This window comes from Podarcis pityusensis (assembly GCF_964106645.2).
Source record: "Podarcis pityusensis genome assembly, chromosome: 3".
Classification (NCBI taxonomy): domain Eukaryota; kingdom Metazoa; phylum Chordata; class Lepidosauria; order Squamata; family Lacertidae; genus Podarcis; species Podarcis pityusensis.
Genome location: NC_138026.1, coordinates 101,608,102 through 101,626,504, shown reverse-complemented (window position 1 = coordinate 101,626,504; position 18,403 = coordinate 101,608,102). Strand labels below are relative to the sequence as shown.

At 42.3% G+C, this 18,403-nt stretch overlaps 1 protein-coding gene across 3 annotated transcripts in view; it reads left to right on the top strand.

Moving 5' to 3' along the window:
• Positions 1-16,423, top strand: part of THADA (THADA armadillo repeat containing) — a 144,218-nt gene extending 127,795 nt beyond the window's left edge. For all 3 annotated transcript variants that reach the window (XM_080998114.1, XM_080998113.1, XM_080998115.1), the window contains exons 37-38: positions 12,616-12,770; positions 15,281-16,423. In XM_080998114.1, the coding sequence (XP_080854240.1) occupies positions 12,616-12,770; positions 15,281-15,655 (530 nt within the window). In that variant the 3' untranslated portion in view covers positions 15,656-16,423. The remainder of the gene's footprint in view (positions 1-12,615; positions 12,771-15,280) is intronic.
• Positions 16,424-18,403: the final 1,980 nt, after the last annotated feature.

The following is an 18,403-nucleotide window of genomic DNA, read 5'->3' as shown; positions in this document are numbered from 1 at the left end:
ATGAAGTGTGTAATAGTCCCCAAAAGCTCATGACACAATAAACGTGTTAGCATTTAAGGTGCCTCCAGACTCTTGACTTTGATTCTATTACTGCATGTGTGTACCAGGAATTAACCATACCACTCATTTATCCTTAAGCAAATATACCTTTGATAAGTTTATCAAAACAGTGGGAGATGCAAACTGTTCACCAAATTGCAATGGCGTTTATTTTGCTAAGGTGTCTTAGTATTAAGACAAGACTTCCCAACTAAAGGCACATTGAAGTGCTGAAAGTTCTGTTGAGTATTTCAGATAAGGAATCTTGAGGACAAATGAAAATAAGGGTTGAAGACCTCTGTAGGCATTTTTTTAGTGACACTTAAAGAGTGCAATTTAAAGTGAGATCCCTTCAGACAAATGACAGCTGATTAAGTGAGAATAGTGAGAATAAAGTTAATATGGAAGTTAATAGTAGCTGCTCTCTTGCTGGTTGAACAAAAAGTTGAGGTGAAATAGATCACCACCAACAAAGAAAGAATGGTTAACAAAAAAATTGGAAGGTAGCAATTATGTATGAGGTATGGAATTGATTAGAGTGAGAGAAGACAAACAAGAAAGAGAAAATAGAAAAAGATAGATGGAAACTACTGAATTTATGAAGTCTAAATATAACAGAAACATGGGTGAATAGAATAGTTTTTCTATATAGAAAAATATAATGCATTTTTGTGTGCTATGTAATTATATAATTTTGTGGGATTTAATAAAGTTTTAAAAAAGAAAACGGGTCACGGGTGGCGCTGTGGGTTAAACCACAGAGCCTAGAACTTGCCGATCAGAAGGTTGGCGGTTTGAATCCCCGCGACGGGGTGAGCTCCCGTTGCTCGGTCCCAGCTCCTGCCAACCTAGCAGTTCGAAAGCACATCAAAGTGCAAGTAGATAAATAGGTACCGCTCTGGCGGGAAGGTAAACGGCGTTTCCGTGCGCTGCTCTGGTTCGCCAGAAGCAGCTTTGTCATGCTGGCCACATGACCCGGAAGTTGTACGCCAGCTCCCTCGGCCAATAAAGCGAGATGAGCGCCGCAACCCCAGAGTCGGTCACGACTGGACCTAATGGTCAGGGGTCCCTTTACCTTTACCTAAAAAAGAAAAAGAAAAGCAGCTCAGTAAGCAAAATGGACAGCATGTTTTTATAGTTATTTGAAATAATATAGTAACTATTAAGGAAAAAGAGGGTGCTGTTGGTAAACAAGGATATAAGGCAGGCATAGGCAAACTTGGCCCTCCAGGTGTTTTGGGACTACAACTCCCATCATCCCTAGATAACAGGACCAGTGGTCAGGAATGATGGGAGTTGTAGTCCCAAAATATCTGGAGGGCCGAGTTTGCCTATGCCTGATATAAGGCTACAATCCTAAATGAACATACTGAGACTGAAACTTCCAACATATGAACGTACTCTGTATTTGTCCAGAACAGGCTCTGTCAATATGTAAGGCTCACATTTCATTGGCATCACAAGGCATCTCATTTATCTCCTTAAATTGCTTGTTTGAGGAAAGTATACGTGGATTCGGTCAAGACAGTGCTGTTGGTAATTGAACTATCTGCTCTCCTGACAATGCTTTCTTTTTCTTTTTGATCTCATTTCATACACTTTTGAAAAGGCTTCACTTTATAGGAAGAGTTAAACTTATATACAGCACTCCTTTTCTTTTGAACAGATTAAAAAAATAATAATAATTGCAATTTGTATGGAAATAATATTTTAAAAAAATAATCATGTAGGGTCTTTGCAGGCCATGAGAAATCATTATATTGTTGTACAAACTTCAGTTTAAGACAGTAATGCAGGACATTCTTGTACAGACACACTGTCCGTTTCTAATTCTTGATATCCGGCTATGCGCATCTCCCATAAATAGTCGAAATAAAAAAAATTCCTTCCTGTAGCACCTTAAAGACCAACTAAGTTAGTTCTTGGTATAAGCTTTCGTGTGCATGCACACTTCTTCAGATACACACGAAAGCTTATACCAAGAACTAACTTAGTTGGTCTTTAAGGTGCTACAGGAAGGAATTTTTTTTATTTCGACTATGGCAGACCAACACGGCTACCCATCTGTAACTGGTCCCATAAATAGGTTTTGGAATAAGTGGATTGCTGCTCATTACTATACAGTACTCTTTGTAGCTTTGTAACCCAACAGTTGCTGCACTGTACTGAAGCACATACTTAGGACTGTCTAGCGCTATTCAACAGTTTAAGTGCACATATAGAAAATAGATGCCTTCTATACACATTTTGGTATAATTTTTGCACATCATTTGGCATGTAGGACGGTTAGCTTTATGGTGCCACCTGCTGGGAAGCCCTGTTTTAACACTGAAATTGCCAGTGAATCCCTTGATTCCTTCCAGTTCCTTTGCATCTGGTCGGACGGCTGGAGCCCTTTTGCTGTCACAAATCTAGTTTTCAGCAAGGCAGTGTGTTTCATCCCAGATTGGCATCCCTCAGAGATATAATTGTGGATTTTCTTCCATTTTTGAAGGCATAGGTTGCAATTCTGGGAGTAGGACCCACTACACTCAACGGGACTTACTTTTGAGTAGGCTGAGTAGAGGATTGTGCGGTTAACCCATCCTTACTCTCATCACATTGTGATTTGGGGCCAATTCATGCATTATTTTGTGATGTGTTGAGATATTTACATAATAAATTTTTCATTTGATGGGCCAAGTGTGTGTGAGAAAAGGGGGAGACACTTCACCACGGAGAATAAACTACAAACGGGACTGACAGAGAAATCGCTTTTAGAAGAAGCATATTTTGACATATCTTGATACTTTCCATGGGCCAAGTTAAAATATGCTAATATTGCCCATAAGGACTTTTATGACACTAGAATGCTATTTAAATTATCCTTCGTTTACCTACATTGAGGGTAAACAAAGACTTTCTACTCAGAAGGGATACAAACTGTGCATGTCCAGCAGCACAGTCCTGTACATGCCTACCCAAAGTATCCCTGCTTCCCTTAGGACTTAGTTCCTGGTTGGTGGGTGTACGATTGCAGCCCACGCTTGTTGCATGCATTTTATTGCAAAGTCTGTATAGAGTATGCCCTGCAGCTACAATTATGGCACAGTGTTCCCATTTGGATTCAGCCACTTTCTGCATAGTACTTTGACATAGAGTATTTCACACATTTTCATTAAATCTTTTGTACACACACACACACACACACACACACACCATCCAGCCTGCCTGTACAGGTTTCTTGCCGTCAGTAAAACAGAGCGAGTTCCCAGAACACACAACTGTTGAGAGGCAGTCCTTTAAAACGGCCAGTAAAATATAAATATTGCCATAAACTCTGAACAGCCCCAGGTTGGGCCGGTGTCAAAACTACGATGGCCTAAGATGGTGGCTGATGTGCGCTGCTGTTCAAAAGATAAATTTAGTAATCTACACTTGTGCCCCTCTCTTAGTAAACAAATCTAAAAGCCCAAGGCCATCACTGCAGCTTATCTGTGGTCTGTCAGGTCAGTGTTTGTCAGTCCAGGCCTGCTGGATTGGTTCAGTCACAGAGCTGGGAAAGGTGCAGAAAAGGGCAATTGAGATGATCAATGTGTTGCCGCACCTCCTCCATGAGGAAAGGCCAAAGTGTCCAGAGCTCTAGAATTATTAAGAAAAAGAACTTAAGCGGTGGAGATGACAGGGGGTTATGAAATTACACATCGTTTGGAAACAAGCAGATAGGGTCCTGTCCCCCACACTTCCTAACAGTAAAACTTGGGGCCGTCCAATGAAATTTATTAGCAGCAGGATCTAAGATAAAGAACTTGCTTTTTCACCCAGTGATTGAATTTTCTTCCCCAAGTTTTGGTGATACATCACTAGCTTTAAACATTGATTGAATTGGTATATGGTTGATTTAGAACTGTTGGCCACGATGGAGGTTTTGGGTTTAGAGGCAGTAAATACTTGAGGCACTGAATACTAGTCATTAGAGGCAACAGCAGTGGAAGACATCATGTCCTGATGGTGGACTTCCTGAAAGCATCTAATTGCCCAACATTAGGGAAACAGGATGGCTAGATGATCCAATGGAGCTTTTGTGTTCTTAATTACTGAACGCTGCCCTATGTGTTTTTGAGTATAAACAGTCTAGTGTGTATATGTGAACAAGCTGTGGAAAGGGTTTAACTTAAGATGCACCATAGGCAATACCTGATACAGTCTCTGTGTCTGACAAGATGCCTTAATATATTACGTGTAAATATTTTTATAGTTCAACCCATAAACAGGCTTGTTTTAAAAAGCAATGATAGTAGTAGCGTTCTTGACATGTATCACTATCCTGAATAGGGTGCCCGTTGCAACAACACTCCTCCCGGGAGTTGCAATCTATGATGCACCGCTGTTATATTTCATATTAGCAACAAAGTGCTTTTCCCATTGGATGTTCCTGTGAGTCACAGTGTGTGCCAGTCACAAAGTGCAAAGTTGGAGTTATCTCTTTATTAGCAAAACTATGATCTCCACAGACTTCACTGGGTGTCATGCAAGTGAGCACAGCAGCTCATTCCCTCTGGGTCTTACCCCATGAAATCCGTTGCTGAGACTGAAGTCCCTGCTTCCCCGCAGCTGTCTGTGTCTCCTCTCCAGGGCTTTTCCAAGCACCCAGAGACTGTGCCTGCATGCAGCTAATCTCTCCTCCGCCCTTTTCATGCCTCTCCTAGTTCTGGAAGAAAGGGGATAGGGAAGCTTGTCACAATAGGAAGGGGAGATACCTGTGACCAGCCTGACACATCTTAATAAAAAACCCATGGTTTATCTGTTCTGTGTTTTCTTATGAAATCACATGCATATTCTTGTACTGAAATATGGACTGGGCATGAAAACGTGAGATGGACCGTCTGCTCTGAAGCTGAAGGATTAGAAAGAGAAAGTTACCATATACTAGAGGAGACTGGCTATATCCACACCATACATTTAAAGTACAGTGCACACTCGGGTTGTGAATGTGATCCGTGCAGGAGGCACATTCGCAACCCGCAGTGTTCGCAACCTGCAGCGCCACATCTGCGCATGCGCTGGTCGCGATTCAGCGCATGTGCAAGCGCCGAAACCCAGAAGTAACCCGTTCCAGCACTTCCGGGTTCGGCGCGGTGCGCAACCCGAAAACACGCAACCTGAAGCGTCTGTAACCTGAGGTATGACTGTACGTCTAGTATACATCCTGGGAATCGTAGTTTCCCCCCTCACACAGAGATACAATTCCCAGCACCCTTAACAAACTCTAGGAGGTCTTCCCCACCACCTGCTACCTGATGCTTTTGAATGGAGAGGCCAAGTTTTTAACTCTTGACCTCCCTTTTCCCACTTACCAGCTTCAGCTTCTGATTCTTGACTTATCTCCGCCCAACTCCCAGCTCACTAAGCCCTGTTACTCCTTCAGCTTCTGACCTCTCCAGTCTTCTCCTTCTGACCACTCATTGTCATCACACCAACAACACTCCCCAGGATCTGAGCCTTTTCCCCTTGGTGGTTCTCCATCTGGTTCCTCCCACCATTCCTGTGTGTGCAAGCAGTCCATGACACCCAGGCATAGCCTTTTGCAGTCTCCAAGGCCCATTGTCTACAAGTGCACACTCTTCTTTGTTCCTGATGTTGCCACAACTAATTTAGCATTAGGATGTCTGAGCCCTGTCTTCTGTGTGAAGCAACACTGCCATTTAGAATATGGCTGCCTTCATGACAGAGGTGGCGATGGCAGAGATCAATGAAACAAATGAAGATAAGATCACGGGATGCTGACCATTTGCTAAAGGAGTTTCAGTTAGCCCCATCAGCAGTGCTCTGGTATCTCATAGTGAAGTTTCTCTTGGCCTTTTAAGATTGAAGGAGGGCTAATTTGAAAAAGCAGCAACACTGACTCAGTCCTTGGATGTAATGCTGAGAGAAGAGATCTTAAACTGATAGCCAATAACGGTAAATCAAACTCTTTAATTTTAAAAGACATTTCTGAACTTACTGAGGCTTGTTTTTATCTTTTTGCAAAAGCGAAAGAAATAAACTATATAAGAAAATCCTCCTCCTTATTCTTGCTTTAAAACAAAAGAGACAATCTCCCAAAGTGGAAGACAACCTGTGTCTCTATCATTCACCTGAGAATGTTCACGGACAGAGCATCAATGCAGCATTCACTATTTAGATTGGGCTATGCCACTAACGGGACGCGGGTGGCGCTGTGGGTAAAACCTCAGTGCCTAGGACTTGCCGATCGTATGGTCGGCGGTTCGAATCCCCGCGGCAGGGTGAGCTCCCATCGTTCGGTCCCAGCTCCTGCCCACCTAGCAGCTCGAAAGCACCCCTAAGTGCAAGGAGATAAATAGGTACCGCTTTATAGCGGGAAGGTAAACGGCGTTTCCGTGTGCGGCACTGGTGCTGGCTCGCCAGAGCAGCTTCGTCACGCTTGCCACGTGACCCGGAAGTGTCTTCGGACGGCGCTGGCTCCCGGCCTCTTGAGCGAGATGAGCGCGCAACCCTAGAGTCGGTCACGACTGGCCCGTACGGGCAGGGGTACCTTTACCTTTATGCCACTAACATCTGTCTAGGTGGACCTTATGTATATTTTCATCAGATAATAAATGCAGTTTTCTTCATTAATTATAGTTAATCAGTTTGGGGATCACCCCAAAAAGAAGCAATTTCCTCCTCCCCCGCATACACATTTCATTTTAGTTTCAGCCATTGTATAGTGCATTACTTAGTTACTTGGGTTCAAGCAGCCCAAATACAAATCCCTTTTGCATTGTGGTCAAAAAGTTGACATACTTTGGTCTGTGTATCAATTCCCTGGAGGTTCATATTTTTAATATGTTTTTTATATTAAATGTTTTCCGTTTGCTTTTAATATTCCAAATACGTTTTTGTTTTCTATTTGATTGTATTGCTTTAACTTTTCCGTGCTTGCCAGCCTGAGCTCCCTGGGTGCAATGATAGCCTATAACAGGGACCAGCAACCTTTTTCAGCTGTGGGCCGGTCCACCGTCCCTCAGACCATGTGGAGGGGCAGACTATATTTTGGGGGGAAAATATGAACGAATTCCTGTGCCCCACAAATAACCCAGAGATGCATTTTAAATAAAAGCATACATTCTACTCATGTAAAAACACCAGGCAGGTCCCACAAATAACCCAGAGATGCATTTTAAATAAAAGGACACATTCTACTCACCGTCCGTGGGCCGGATTGAGAAGGTGAGTGGGCCACATCCGGCCCACGGGCCTTAGGTTGCCTACCCCTGGCCTATGAATTAAATTGTACTTTGCACCTTGGCTACTCAGCATTTGAGGGTTCTGAGAAAAGGTGGGACTTAAGAGCAGAAAGCAGCACTCCTGTTTACCAGATAGAAAACTGTTAGTATTTCCACTCTAATTCAACAGTTAAAAGTAGAAAATTCTACCTTCCACCCCCACTCTGTGTTGGTGGCTGGGACTACATAACCATCCAACCCAATGGCTTATTGAGCTTTAGGGAGGAGGAGTGGAGAGAAAGGAATTTGTAGTATCTGTGTGTGTTCCACTTAGGCTCCTGGTGATATTAATGAAGTGGTATTGGCACTGAAATACACATGGTTAAGTTTCGACAAGTAGTGTTTCTGGCTTGCAGGGGGGAAAAAAAAAAGGAAACAATCTGGCAACTGAATTCTTGGTCCATATATTTTCCAACATTATTTTCTGTTTCTAAACTCTTGTTATTCTCCAAATACTCTTTATTTGGGCTAGCAAACCATAGTAAACGGTGCCTTTCCCTCCTCGACTCAGCCTCCAGTTAATACAAGTTTGGGTCTTCAAAAGGGGAGGGCAAATGAGATCCACGAAAATTCCTCAGCAGTGAAATTTAATAAATATTTTTAACAGCTAGTCAAACATGCAAGATATATTGAATTTCCCCCCTTGCTGAGTAACCAGGTTTTATGTAAGGTTATAAAAGAGGCAAGTGGTAAAATGTCCTAAACACGTCCTCTGTGGTATTCCTACTGGCGGCAATCATTTTGCAACAAAACCATATTTTTTTTTTAAAAAATACAAATACAGCATGGGATTTTTTATGCTATTGAATTCTCTTAGCTGCTCTTATAGTTGAAAGGGTTTATTAAACCGTGCCATAGGAATGCGCAAGAGGGGTTTAAATCTGATTGATTTTTGTGTAGTCCTTTGTGCTGCCAATGTCACATCCCAGTAATTTTTGATCCAAAAACTCTTCCAACTGCACTATGGGAAATGCACACGGCTGGCTTGAGTGTCGTTTGGGTTTGTGAGCTGCTGCCACATGCCAGCAATGATTCAGAGGTCTGAGTTTCTCAGATTAATTTTTGAATTGGACTGGAGACCATCTTCAGAATGGATCTGCAAAATATTCCTGGAGAGCACCAAGGCATGCCCAAAAGTGTCTCTTGGCTACAGTGCGGGAATAAAATCACTGGCCAGGGCCTAGAGACTCGGACTCAATATGGCTTGAGGGTCGTAGGCTGGTCCCTTCTGCGTTCCTGACCTAATGAACAGAGACAGTTGGGTGGCAGAGAGGGCCCAGTCTGTCTCCTGGAGGCCTCAGGCTGTAGAGAAGTCCCCAATACTACTTTGTTGGACACACACTCCTTTGTGATCCAGCTTAGCATGCCTGGAGAACCGTAGTGGTCTGCTTGAAAGCAACTGCCCAACATATAACCCACATTGTTGTTGTTGTTTAGTCCTTTAGTTGTGTCCGACACTTCGTGACCCCATGGACCAGAGCACGCCAGGCCCTCATATGCCTGTTGTCTTTGTCCATGTTCTTGGCAGGGATACTGGAGTGGCTTGCCAGTTCCTGCTCCAATAACCTACATACCAACCTACAGTGGTGCCCCGCAAGACGAATGCCTCGCAAGACGGAAAACCCGCTAGACGAAAGGGTTTTCCGTTTTGGAGGTGCTTCGCAAAACGAATTTCCTATGTGCTTGCTTCGCAAGACAAAAATGTCTTGCGAGTTCCTGCGGGGTTTTTTTCCTTCCCCCCCCCCTTTTCCCCAAGCCGCTAAACCGCTTATCAGCTGATGGCTAAGCCGCTTAACAGCTGATGCTAAGCCGCTTATCAGCTGATCGTTAAGCCGCTTATCATCTTATCATTAAGCGCTTATCAGCTGATCGTTAAGCCGCTTATCAGCTTATCGTTAAGCCGCTTATCAGCTGATCCACTAAGCCTGCTAAGCCGCTAATACTGTAGCACTAATCCGCTAATGGGCTTGCTTCGCAAGACGAAAAAACCTGCAAGACGAAGAGACTCGCGGAACGGATTCTTTTCGTCTTGCGAGGCACCACTGTATTTGATTTAGTACCTTAACTTAACTAAAATTGAACTGGCTTAAAATCAAGAACTAAACTTAACTGAATCATGGTGGGTATTTATAAGATGCTTATATGCCTAGACTGGTGTAGTAATGTCCATGGGTAGGATCCTGAGAAAGTCAACTCCACTGATGAGTAAGATTTAAAAGTGCCCAGCCTTCTTTTATTTAATCCCATAGTATTACCTAACTACAGAAAAATTCCCCTAAAACTGTTTTTTTTTAATATTTCTTGTTCTGTTCCATTTCTGTGTTGTGCAATATGTGCATCACTGAAAAACCAATAAAATGAAAATAATTAATCTGAATGATTGCATTCCCTTCATCTTTCAGCTTTGCAGGGTGGAAAGTTCTTCTTTCAGAGAATACTATGGTGATGATTTCTGACCCATCGATTTGTAAAGACTGAATTGGCCGAGCTCAGTATTTGTCCCAAATATGAGTGATGATAATCAGCTACGTCATGCTCAGAGTAGACCCATTGATTTCAGTAGTATGACTAACATTGGACATCACCGCAGATGTTCTTCAGCAGCAAACACTTCTTGGCGCCGAGATTAAATTACCGTATTTTTCGCTCTATAAGACGCACCAGACCACAAGACGCACCTAGTTTTTGGAGGAGGAAAACAAGGAAGAAAAAAAAATTCTCAGAAGCCAGAACAGCAAGAGGGATCGCTATGCAGTGAAAGCAGCAATCCCTCTTGCTGTTCTGGCTTCTGTGATAGGTGTGCAGCCTGCATTCGCTCCATAAGACGCACACACATTTCCCCTTACTTTTTAGGAGGGAAAAAGTGAGTCTTATAGAGCAAAAAATACGGTATTTTACAATGCCTCATATAAGCCAACAGGGAAGTGATTAGTAAACACAGAACATCAGAATTTCTTTGTTCGCAAATACCATTTTCAAAACTGCAGGTTATATATTATGCTTTCTTCAGCGTGCACAATATATCTGGCTCCTCAATATGGTTGAAAACAGCCTGTTGGTACATTCCTACAATTCTCCTTGGGGGGATGGGATTAAGAAGAAGAGGTTGTATATTTTTGAAGCCACATAGTAGTCTAACAAGAGAAATGTTTACATCTGGCATGATCAAAAGTCTTCTGGTATATGAATATGTGTGTGGGAGGTCTTGCTCTACATTAAATGGATTAACAAAGACGACTCAAAACACTGTAGCTCCTACCTTTTCTTTTTTTAAAAAAAGTTCTTCCTGAAGCTTAAAATACCTGTCTTTTTTTTCTGAAAAAAGTTTTTAAATCTTCCATTGTTTTTATTTGAAGTGTGTGGTATTCATGCTTAAGCTTTTTATGTAATTGCTGGGTTGAAGAAACAAAGGATGGCCTGTACTTTAACCATTTAAATAGCTTGCTTTTTGCACTTTAGAACTCCCACCTTCTACAACTCTGGAACCTGATAAACAAGACATTTGATAGTTTATGATTTTTATATTAAACAATCCACTATAACTTCCCCTTCACAGACCACCAAATTTTGGACTTCCTTTAAACTTTTCTGTGTTGGCTGTTGCTGGTTCTTTCAGGAGACTAGTTTAAGAATGTTTTGCTTAATAGCCTGGATTCTTAACAGTTTCAGCATAAATGATTTGAGATGAGATGTAAGGAACAGTTGGACTTTATTGTAGGCCACAATAGAACTTAATTAAAGGGGGAGTTGTTACAATAAACAAATTAAATTAACTCTGAAGGAGGTACAGTTTGCAAGCCATAGCTGCTGCTCTGTTGCAGGCAAATGTGCCAGCTCAAATGTTGAACTTTGGAAATAGGTTCTGCAGAAATGATGGTCCTCTTTGGCCACATCTTTTCCTGCGTCTTCCTTTACTATAGCTTTGCTCCCCCAATTCATGGAGGGGGGGAGGGCATTGCTTTAGCCTCGCTCTGCCAGTCCCCCACATACACGAATGGAATACCCAACTGCTGCCCGTGCTTGAGCAGCTTTTATAATCATAATAATCATAATCATAATAATCTATTTATACCCCGCCCATCTGGCTGGGTTTCCCCAGCCACTCTGGACGGCTTCCAACAAAATATTAAAATACAATAGTCCTTCAGATATTAAAAGCTTCCCTAAACAGGTCTGCCTTCAGATGCCTTCTAAAACTCTGGTAGTTGTTTATCTCTTTGACATCTGGTGGGAGGGCGTTCCACAGGGCAGGTGCCACTACTGAGAAGGCCCTCTGCCTGGTTCCCTGTAACCTAATTTCTCGCAGTGAGGGAACCACCAGAAGGCCCTCGGCACTGGACCTCAGTGTCTGGGCTGAACGATTGGGGTGGAGATGCTCCTTCAGGTATACTGGACACATTGTATATGTATATGTACTTGGTACCTTGGGTTAAGAACTTAATTCGGTCTGGAGGGCCGTTCTTAACCTGAAACTGTTCTTAACCTGAGGTACCACTTTAGCTAATGGGGCCTCCCACTGCTGCCGCGCCGCCACCGCACAATTTCTGTTCTTAACCTGAAGCGTCTGTAACCTGAAGCATCTGTAACCCAAGGTACCGCTGTATATTGGTATGGTCTATTTCTTGATTTAAAACAGGAATATCACCTATTTGAGGTGTTTTGCCTATGCTTGCTGAAAGGTGCATATGCAAGTAGCATTCATCAGTGTTTTCTGCTAGCTACACCTGACAGCTTGCCCACGAGAGTAAGATGATTTGGGACAGAAATTGAAACTGTCCTGAAGAGACTAGGCTCTGAGATTCAAGTCTTGCATATGACACCTAAGCTGAGCATTAAAATGAATTTCTCCATCCCAGTGGCCAACTTATTATTATGACTCTTGGTATATTTATTTATTAAATTTATATCCCACCCTTCCTCCTAAGAGAGTGAGGGGTGGCAAACACATTGGTGATATATATAAAAAACACAATTATAAATAATAATAAAAAAACATGTTTGAAACAATTAAAATAGTTTTAAAAACCTAGAACCAGTTCATCATTAAAAACATTTAAAACAATCACATACAGCTCATAATTTCAAGGTTACCCGAAACTATCTGTCAGCCATCAAATGCCTACTCCTTGTCACTAAATTCTAACATATTTTAAAAGTTGAACAATGGCAGCCGGTTTTTTTTTTTTTTTTAAGGTAAATAAAGGGTTTTGATTTGCATGATCTTAACAATTCCTGTGTTTTTCTTTTTTGGCATAATACATGTTTATATGGATACGCTTAGAGAATCATTTTTACTTTCTCCCTGCAGAGCTTGGCTTCCAAGTGGTGAATGCAGCAATGGCCATGGATTTAACATTTTTTATATTGTGTGAACTGCTGCAGCAGTGGGAGCAGACCAGCGCTGGGGTCTTAATCTTACTGGAGTGGCTGCTAGGAAAAGAAGATTTAGAGACTACAACCTTCGTAAGTCAGCTAACCAGTGCTTGACCACAGCTAGGGAATGCTTCGGTTTTTCAGTGCAATCAATTGCCTTTTTGCAGGATTTCTTTCAAGGTCGCATGGAAGCATGCTTTTGGAACGCAGAAGAGATGTTAACATCGGAACTATGGTTTGCTTTTTTTAAAATGTGATACCAATTCAGTAATTGTACCACTCACTTATGAATGTGAATGATGTCCACTCTTGGTTCATAAAACCGATTTCTCTGGGCATCACATTTTAACATGCTAGGATAGAGTCGCCCAAGCTGGGTGTGTCAGAAGGGACAAGGAAGCAGGAAGCAAGGCACGCCATGGATTTTTTGTACACATATTTACATCTGAACCAGCCTTTGTAGAAATGGTGAGGACAGTAGGAGAGGATATATTGATTAAATATTATCCTTCCTTACTCATGCTAGTGAGCTAGTAGCAGAGCACATTCCCTTGTACAGTGGTACCTCAGGTTAAGTACTTAATTCGTTCTGGAGGTCTGTTCTTAACCTGAAACTGTTCTATACCTGAAGACCACTTTAGCTAATGGGGCCTCCCGCTGCCGCTGCGTCGCCAGAGCACAATTTCTGTTCTCATCCTGAAGCAAATTTCTTAACCTGAAGCACTATTTCTGGGTTAGCGGAGTCTGTAACCTGAAGCCTATGTAACCTGAAGCGTATGTAACCTGAGATACCACTGTACATTGCAGGAAACTAGTTGATAGATTCAAGAGAATCATTTGAATTAAGCAATCCAGTCTGGCTTGTCTAGATTGTATTGTTCCTGGTAAATCCCCTCTAGTTCCCTCTTAAAAACAATAATGACACAACAGTCTTCTTTTAAAAGTAATGATGAGGTTTACTTACACTCACTTCACAGGATGGTCCTGAAGGCAGGCTTTATATTGTAGTTACAGTTTCAGAGAAAAGTGTGGGTTCCTGCTCCGTGAGGGATGAGCCCATGTGCTGGTGACTGAGAGCCAGCAGACAGCAAAAGGGCAAAATGTAGACAAGGCATCAAGAGTCAAGAGGAAGATGGCTGCATGGCTAGCCCTTTTGTAGGGTCACGCCCATCTACTTGGTCACACACAGGGAGAGGATGCTCCAGACCAGGTATGACAGGAAGTCCTCCTGGCTGGAGCAACTCTGTCCACTCTGTCCAAACAGGAAGTGTTGTATTTGACTGCTTCAGTGATGTTACACACCACAGCCTTTTACGTGCAGTGCAATAAACATCCACACAAAATTTGCCCTTCGTGCAATGTTACTCCGGGATGAATTTGAAGACCATATCAAATCCCTTTATTTGAGACTGTTGAAAGTTACTGAAACTGAAGCATCCCCATCACACTTCTAGTAAATCAGCCAGCACTATCTCTTCACTGTGTGCAGGTATTATAGCACAGAGGTGCCCAACACCTGATACATGAACGTGCCGTAAAACTTTTCATAAGCTGTAGGTTAGCATATCTGTTTGATGCTCTTCTGCTCTTTGCAAACTCGTGTCGTTTTCGTTTTTTTAAAAACCGACTCGTATCTCTTTACAATACAAGACAAGCAAATCCCCATTTATGTGGGGGCTATGTTCCGAGGCCCTATGCAAATCAGTGAAATTGCGTATATTTGAAGCACCATTGGAGATGCAAACACCCTCTGGAAACCCTTGGAAAACCCTTTAAAAAACCAGCAACACTTACCAGACTCCCTTCAAACCTCCTTGCTCAAATTCCAAATGAAGAGTTGCCTGTACAGTATTCTGCTAGGCACATTTAACTTTGTGAAATACGGTAGGGTTTCACTGAACAGCAAGCTGACTCTGTACAGTGGTACCTCAGTTTACGAACTTAATCCGTTCCGGAAGTCAGTTCTTAAACCAAAGCCGTTCTTAAACCGAGGTGCACTTTGCCTAATGAGGCCTCCCGCCGCCGGTGCCCTTCCACCGCTCGGATTCCGTTCTTAGACCGAGGTAAAGTTCACAAACCAGGACACTGCTTCCGGTTTTGTGGAGTTCGTAAACCGAATTGTTTGTGAACAGGGCTGTTCTTAAACCGAGGTACCACTGTATATCTCAAGCAGACATATCTTAATGTTTCAAGGCAACTTTTAATATCCGTTATTTAAATAAATATAATAATTCATCTCATGCACAATCATTCTGGATATAGTTCCATTTCATTTTTACCCGAGCAATTTAATGAGATTCAGTGTGGCCATTGAACTATGCATGCATGTGGCAACAAGAGCTGCAATACTGCCTGCACCATGGGGGAGAAGGAAGGCAGTCAGACGAGTTCGCCTCCTGCACTTCTCAGGAGAAGTGATATTGACATCAAAAAGGGTACGCATACAGTGTCCACAGAGTGGCTTACTTCCAAGTCAACGTGCATATATGCCTTGCTTAAGACTGAGCAATTTTTTTCTGGTGCATGTGAACAATTTTGCATAGGGGTTGTTTATCTCATACCATTGCCAATACATTGATTATTGCTGGTTTTACGTGCAGGTGGAAAATGACTATCTGTTTGACAAAGGAGAAGCAAATTTCTGGGCTGAGAAATTAACGAAGGTGCGTCAGCTGCGTAAACACCTCTTCCTGCTCATACCAGTGACTCATGTCAATCCATGTGATCAGGGAAAGTTGCACCAGTTGGCAACATTAGCATCTGATCAAGCCAAACATGTGACCCAGCTTCTTGGAGAAATGCCTTCAGCTCCTGAATTTTCCCGATCTTCGGAACTCACGCAATTAACTATTCGGAATGAAAGAATATCCACTTGCCTTAAAATGCTAAGCTTGCTCGAAGCTGGAAATGACACGTGCAGAAAACTTGAAAACACGAATGCGTATGATTTGCTCACTGCCGATTACAACTTGTGAACCACACTGTGAAGGCACAGACAGGTCATAAATGTGAACGGCGTTGTAGGAATAAGGCCTAGATACTCCGTACTTCAATCCCTTGAATCTCCATCCAACTTTCTGCTGACGAATGCTTCTCTGAATGCTCTCATAAGCAGAGTTTTTATTGCAGCTGTTGTAGGAAGCAAAGCTGCTAAACTGTTTCTTCCCATGCACTGCATGCTGGCCACCTGCTGATCTGATTTGCTGATTTTACCCCACGAGTTGCTCTTGTTCTCTGACATGGCAGTTCATATTCCTTTTCTCATTGTGCTTCAGGATCCATTCACAGACAAATCTCAAAGTTCTAAGACTTTAAGAGTTCAAAACTTAATTCTATTTTCAACCATGACGGAAAATGCTTTTTCAAAAAGCATTCTTTCCCTACGTAGACACAAATACAAGCTTTTCCACATATGCAACTACTTGATTACCCTTGTAGCTTAAGCGATTCAGTACTAGAATACTATCATTTGTGCTTTCAGCTCAAAAGCTGTTCACCTGTACATGAAAAGTACGATACCCGGCATGAAATATGCCTCCACACTCCCAATCAGTCAGCAAATGGCCAGGAAAGAAACAGTTCAGTACTACCTAACCACAGAGATTAGTCATTCTTCCAAAGGGCCTGCATCTCAGAAATTTCCTTGAGAGATCAACCAAGGTTGACTGCACCCTCTTAATAATGGTCATTAAGTTTAATGTCCTTTGCTGTTATTTTTACATTAAATGTTTTGTACCAGGTTATATTGCCTCGCTGAAATTATTTTTCACATCTGTTAAGCATTGCCTCTGCCCCACAATGCTCCGCATTGCTGATTCGCCCCACCCCGCCCCCTGCCCCGATAGCTGGGAAGTGTAGGATGAAAAAGACAATTTTAACCTTTTTAGCATGAGAATACAATTTATACACCATGTTGCGATGCATACAGGATACCAATTTGATGCTTTGCAAAGTGATTGGCAGTGTCTGAATACTAACATCATGCATATCAAAACAAACTTGACTGGAAAGCCTGCACCTAAAAAATTATTATTATTAGTTCTTTATAACACCTTCCGGTATCTTTATTTTCTCCATACCGTGTTCTAAATGCCCCAGCAGATGGCGCCCTAATACATATTTTGTTACTGAACCATAAAATAGACCAAGCTGCTGAGGTTTGTTTGCCTACTACAGTAACCTTGCCACATGCCCATGCTGCTGAAGGCAAACAAAGCCCTCTCACTGTCCTCATCCCTAAGAGGAATGTATCTCCAACAGGATATATTGGGCAAGGACCGTAGCTCAGTGGTAGAGTATCTGCTTTGCATGCAAAAGGTCTCAGATTCAATCCATGAATGTCCACTTAGAACTGGGTGGGAGCCTTGTCAGAAATCCTGGCCTGTTGCTGCCAGGCTGAGTAGACATTACAGAGCTAGAGAGAGCAATGGTGCGACTCGGCACAATGCAGTTTTCTGTGTGTTCACTCTTCTACCCCCCAGTAAAATTTCACAAAACATCCCCCCCCATCACCAAAAGGGAACCTGAACAGTTGTAGAAAACAGCAATATTGGCTCATCAGTAGCAATATTGTCTATACAGGTACTAGTTTACAGTTCAGTGGCACCCTCCCTGTGGAACGCCCTCCCATCAGATGTCCATGAGATAAGTAACTCTGCAATCTTTGGAAGGCATCTGAAGGCAGCCCTGTTTAGGGAAGTTTTTAATGTTCAATGTTTTATTATGTTTTTGTATATGCTGGAAGCCACCCAGAGTGGCTGGGGCAACCCAATCAGATGGGCAAGGTACAAATACCACCATCTGGCAGCCTGTCCTAACCATGTTTTGTTGGAATGAAGTCATTGCCTTATCAAACATGAAGCAAATCTCACTTGGCCACTTACCCATGCAGAAATATAAGAAAATTCACTCTAATCATACTTCTGAAGTATATCCACTTTCTTTGACCGAATACATTTTATTTGAAAAGCCATAAAGTATTAATTGTTGAACCAATTCTGTTACTTAGAATTGCTGTTTCACCTCCCTCTTTTTAAGTGTCACTTAACTTTGTACTCACATAACTTTTAATAGTAGGCTGTGAGCATTAAACTTTCATATAATCAGCAAACCTTGGCTACACTTGGCATTGTTGAAGATGTTGACAAAATGGGAAAGGGCCGTAGTGGTTTCAGCTTAAGTAGAATTAGGAAACCCCTGAAAGGCGGTTAATTAATAAACAAAAGAGCTGCAAGAAAGAAACAGCCTTATCGCTGTATGGCTTGAAGCTGTGTAATATCCCTTTAGTTTATAGATAGCAAATAATGGTACATGATCTTGTATGCGTTTCATCACACCACGAGTTACTGTGTAACTTTTCAATCAGAAACCTTTAAACCTTAAACAGCAGCTGTAAAAGAACAAAAGTCTATCCCAGAGTAGCTGTCCGTTGAGTACTTAATCGGGGTCGGTTATCTTAAGTATTGGCCTGGCTAACTGTTGATTATAGATTGATCTTTGCCTGGCTGCAAGTATTTCTTTCTTACTTATTTATTTTAAGTGAAGGGGAATTCTCAACTTTGAAGCCAGAGCTTAGGTCAAAATTGTTCGCTTATTTCGTCCCCCCTTCCCGCAAGTGGGAGATGCTATTATGTCACTCTGAGTAGACCCAAGGGGTGGCAGATAACAATAGTTCAGCTGTGAAGATCCTGGGACGTTGGGGTTCGTGGAACGGCCTTTTCTTT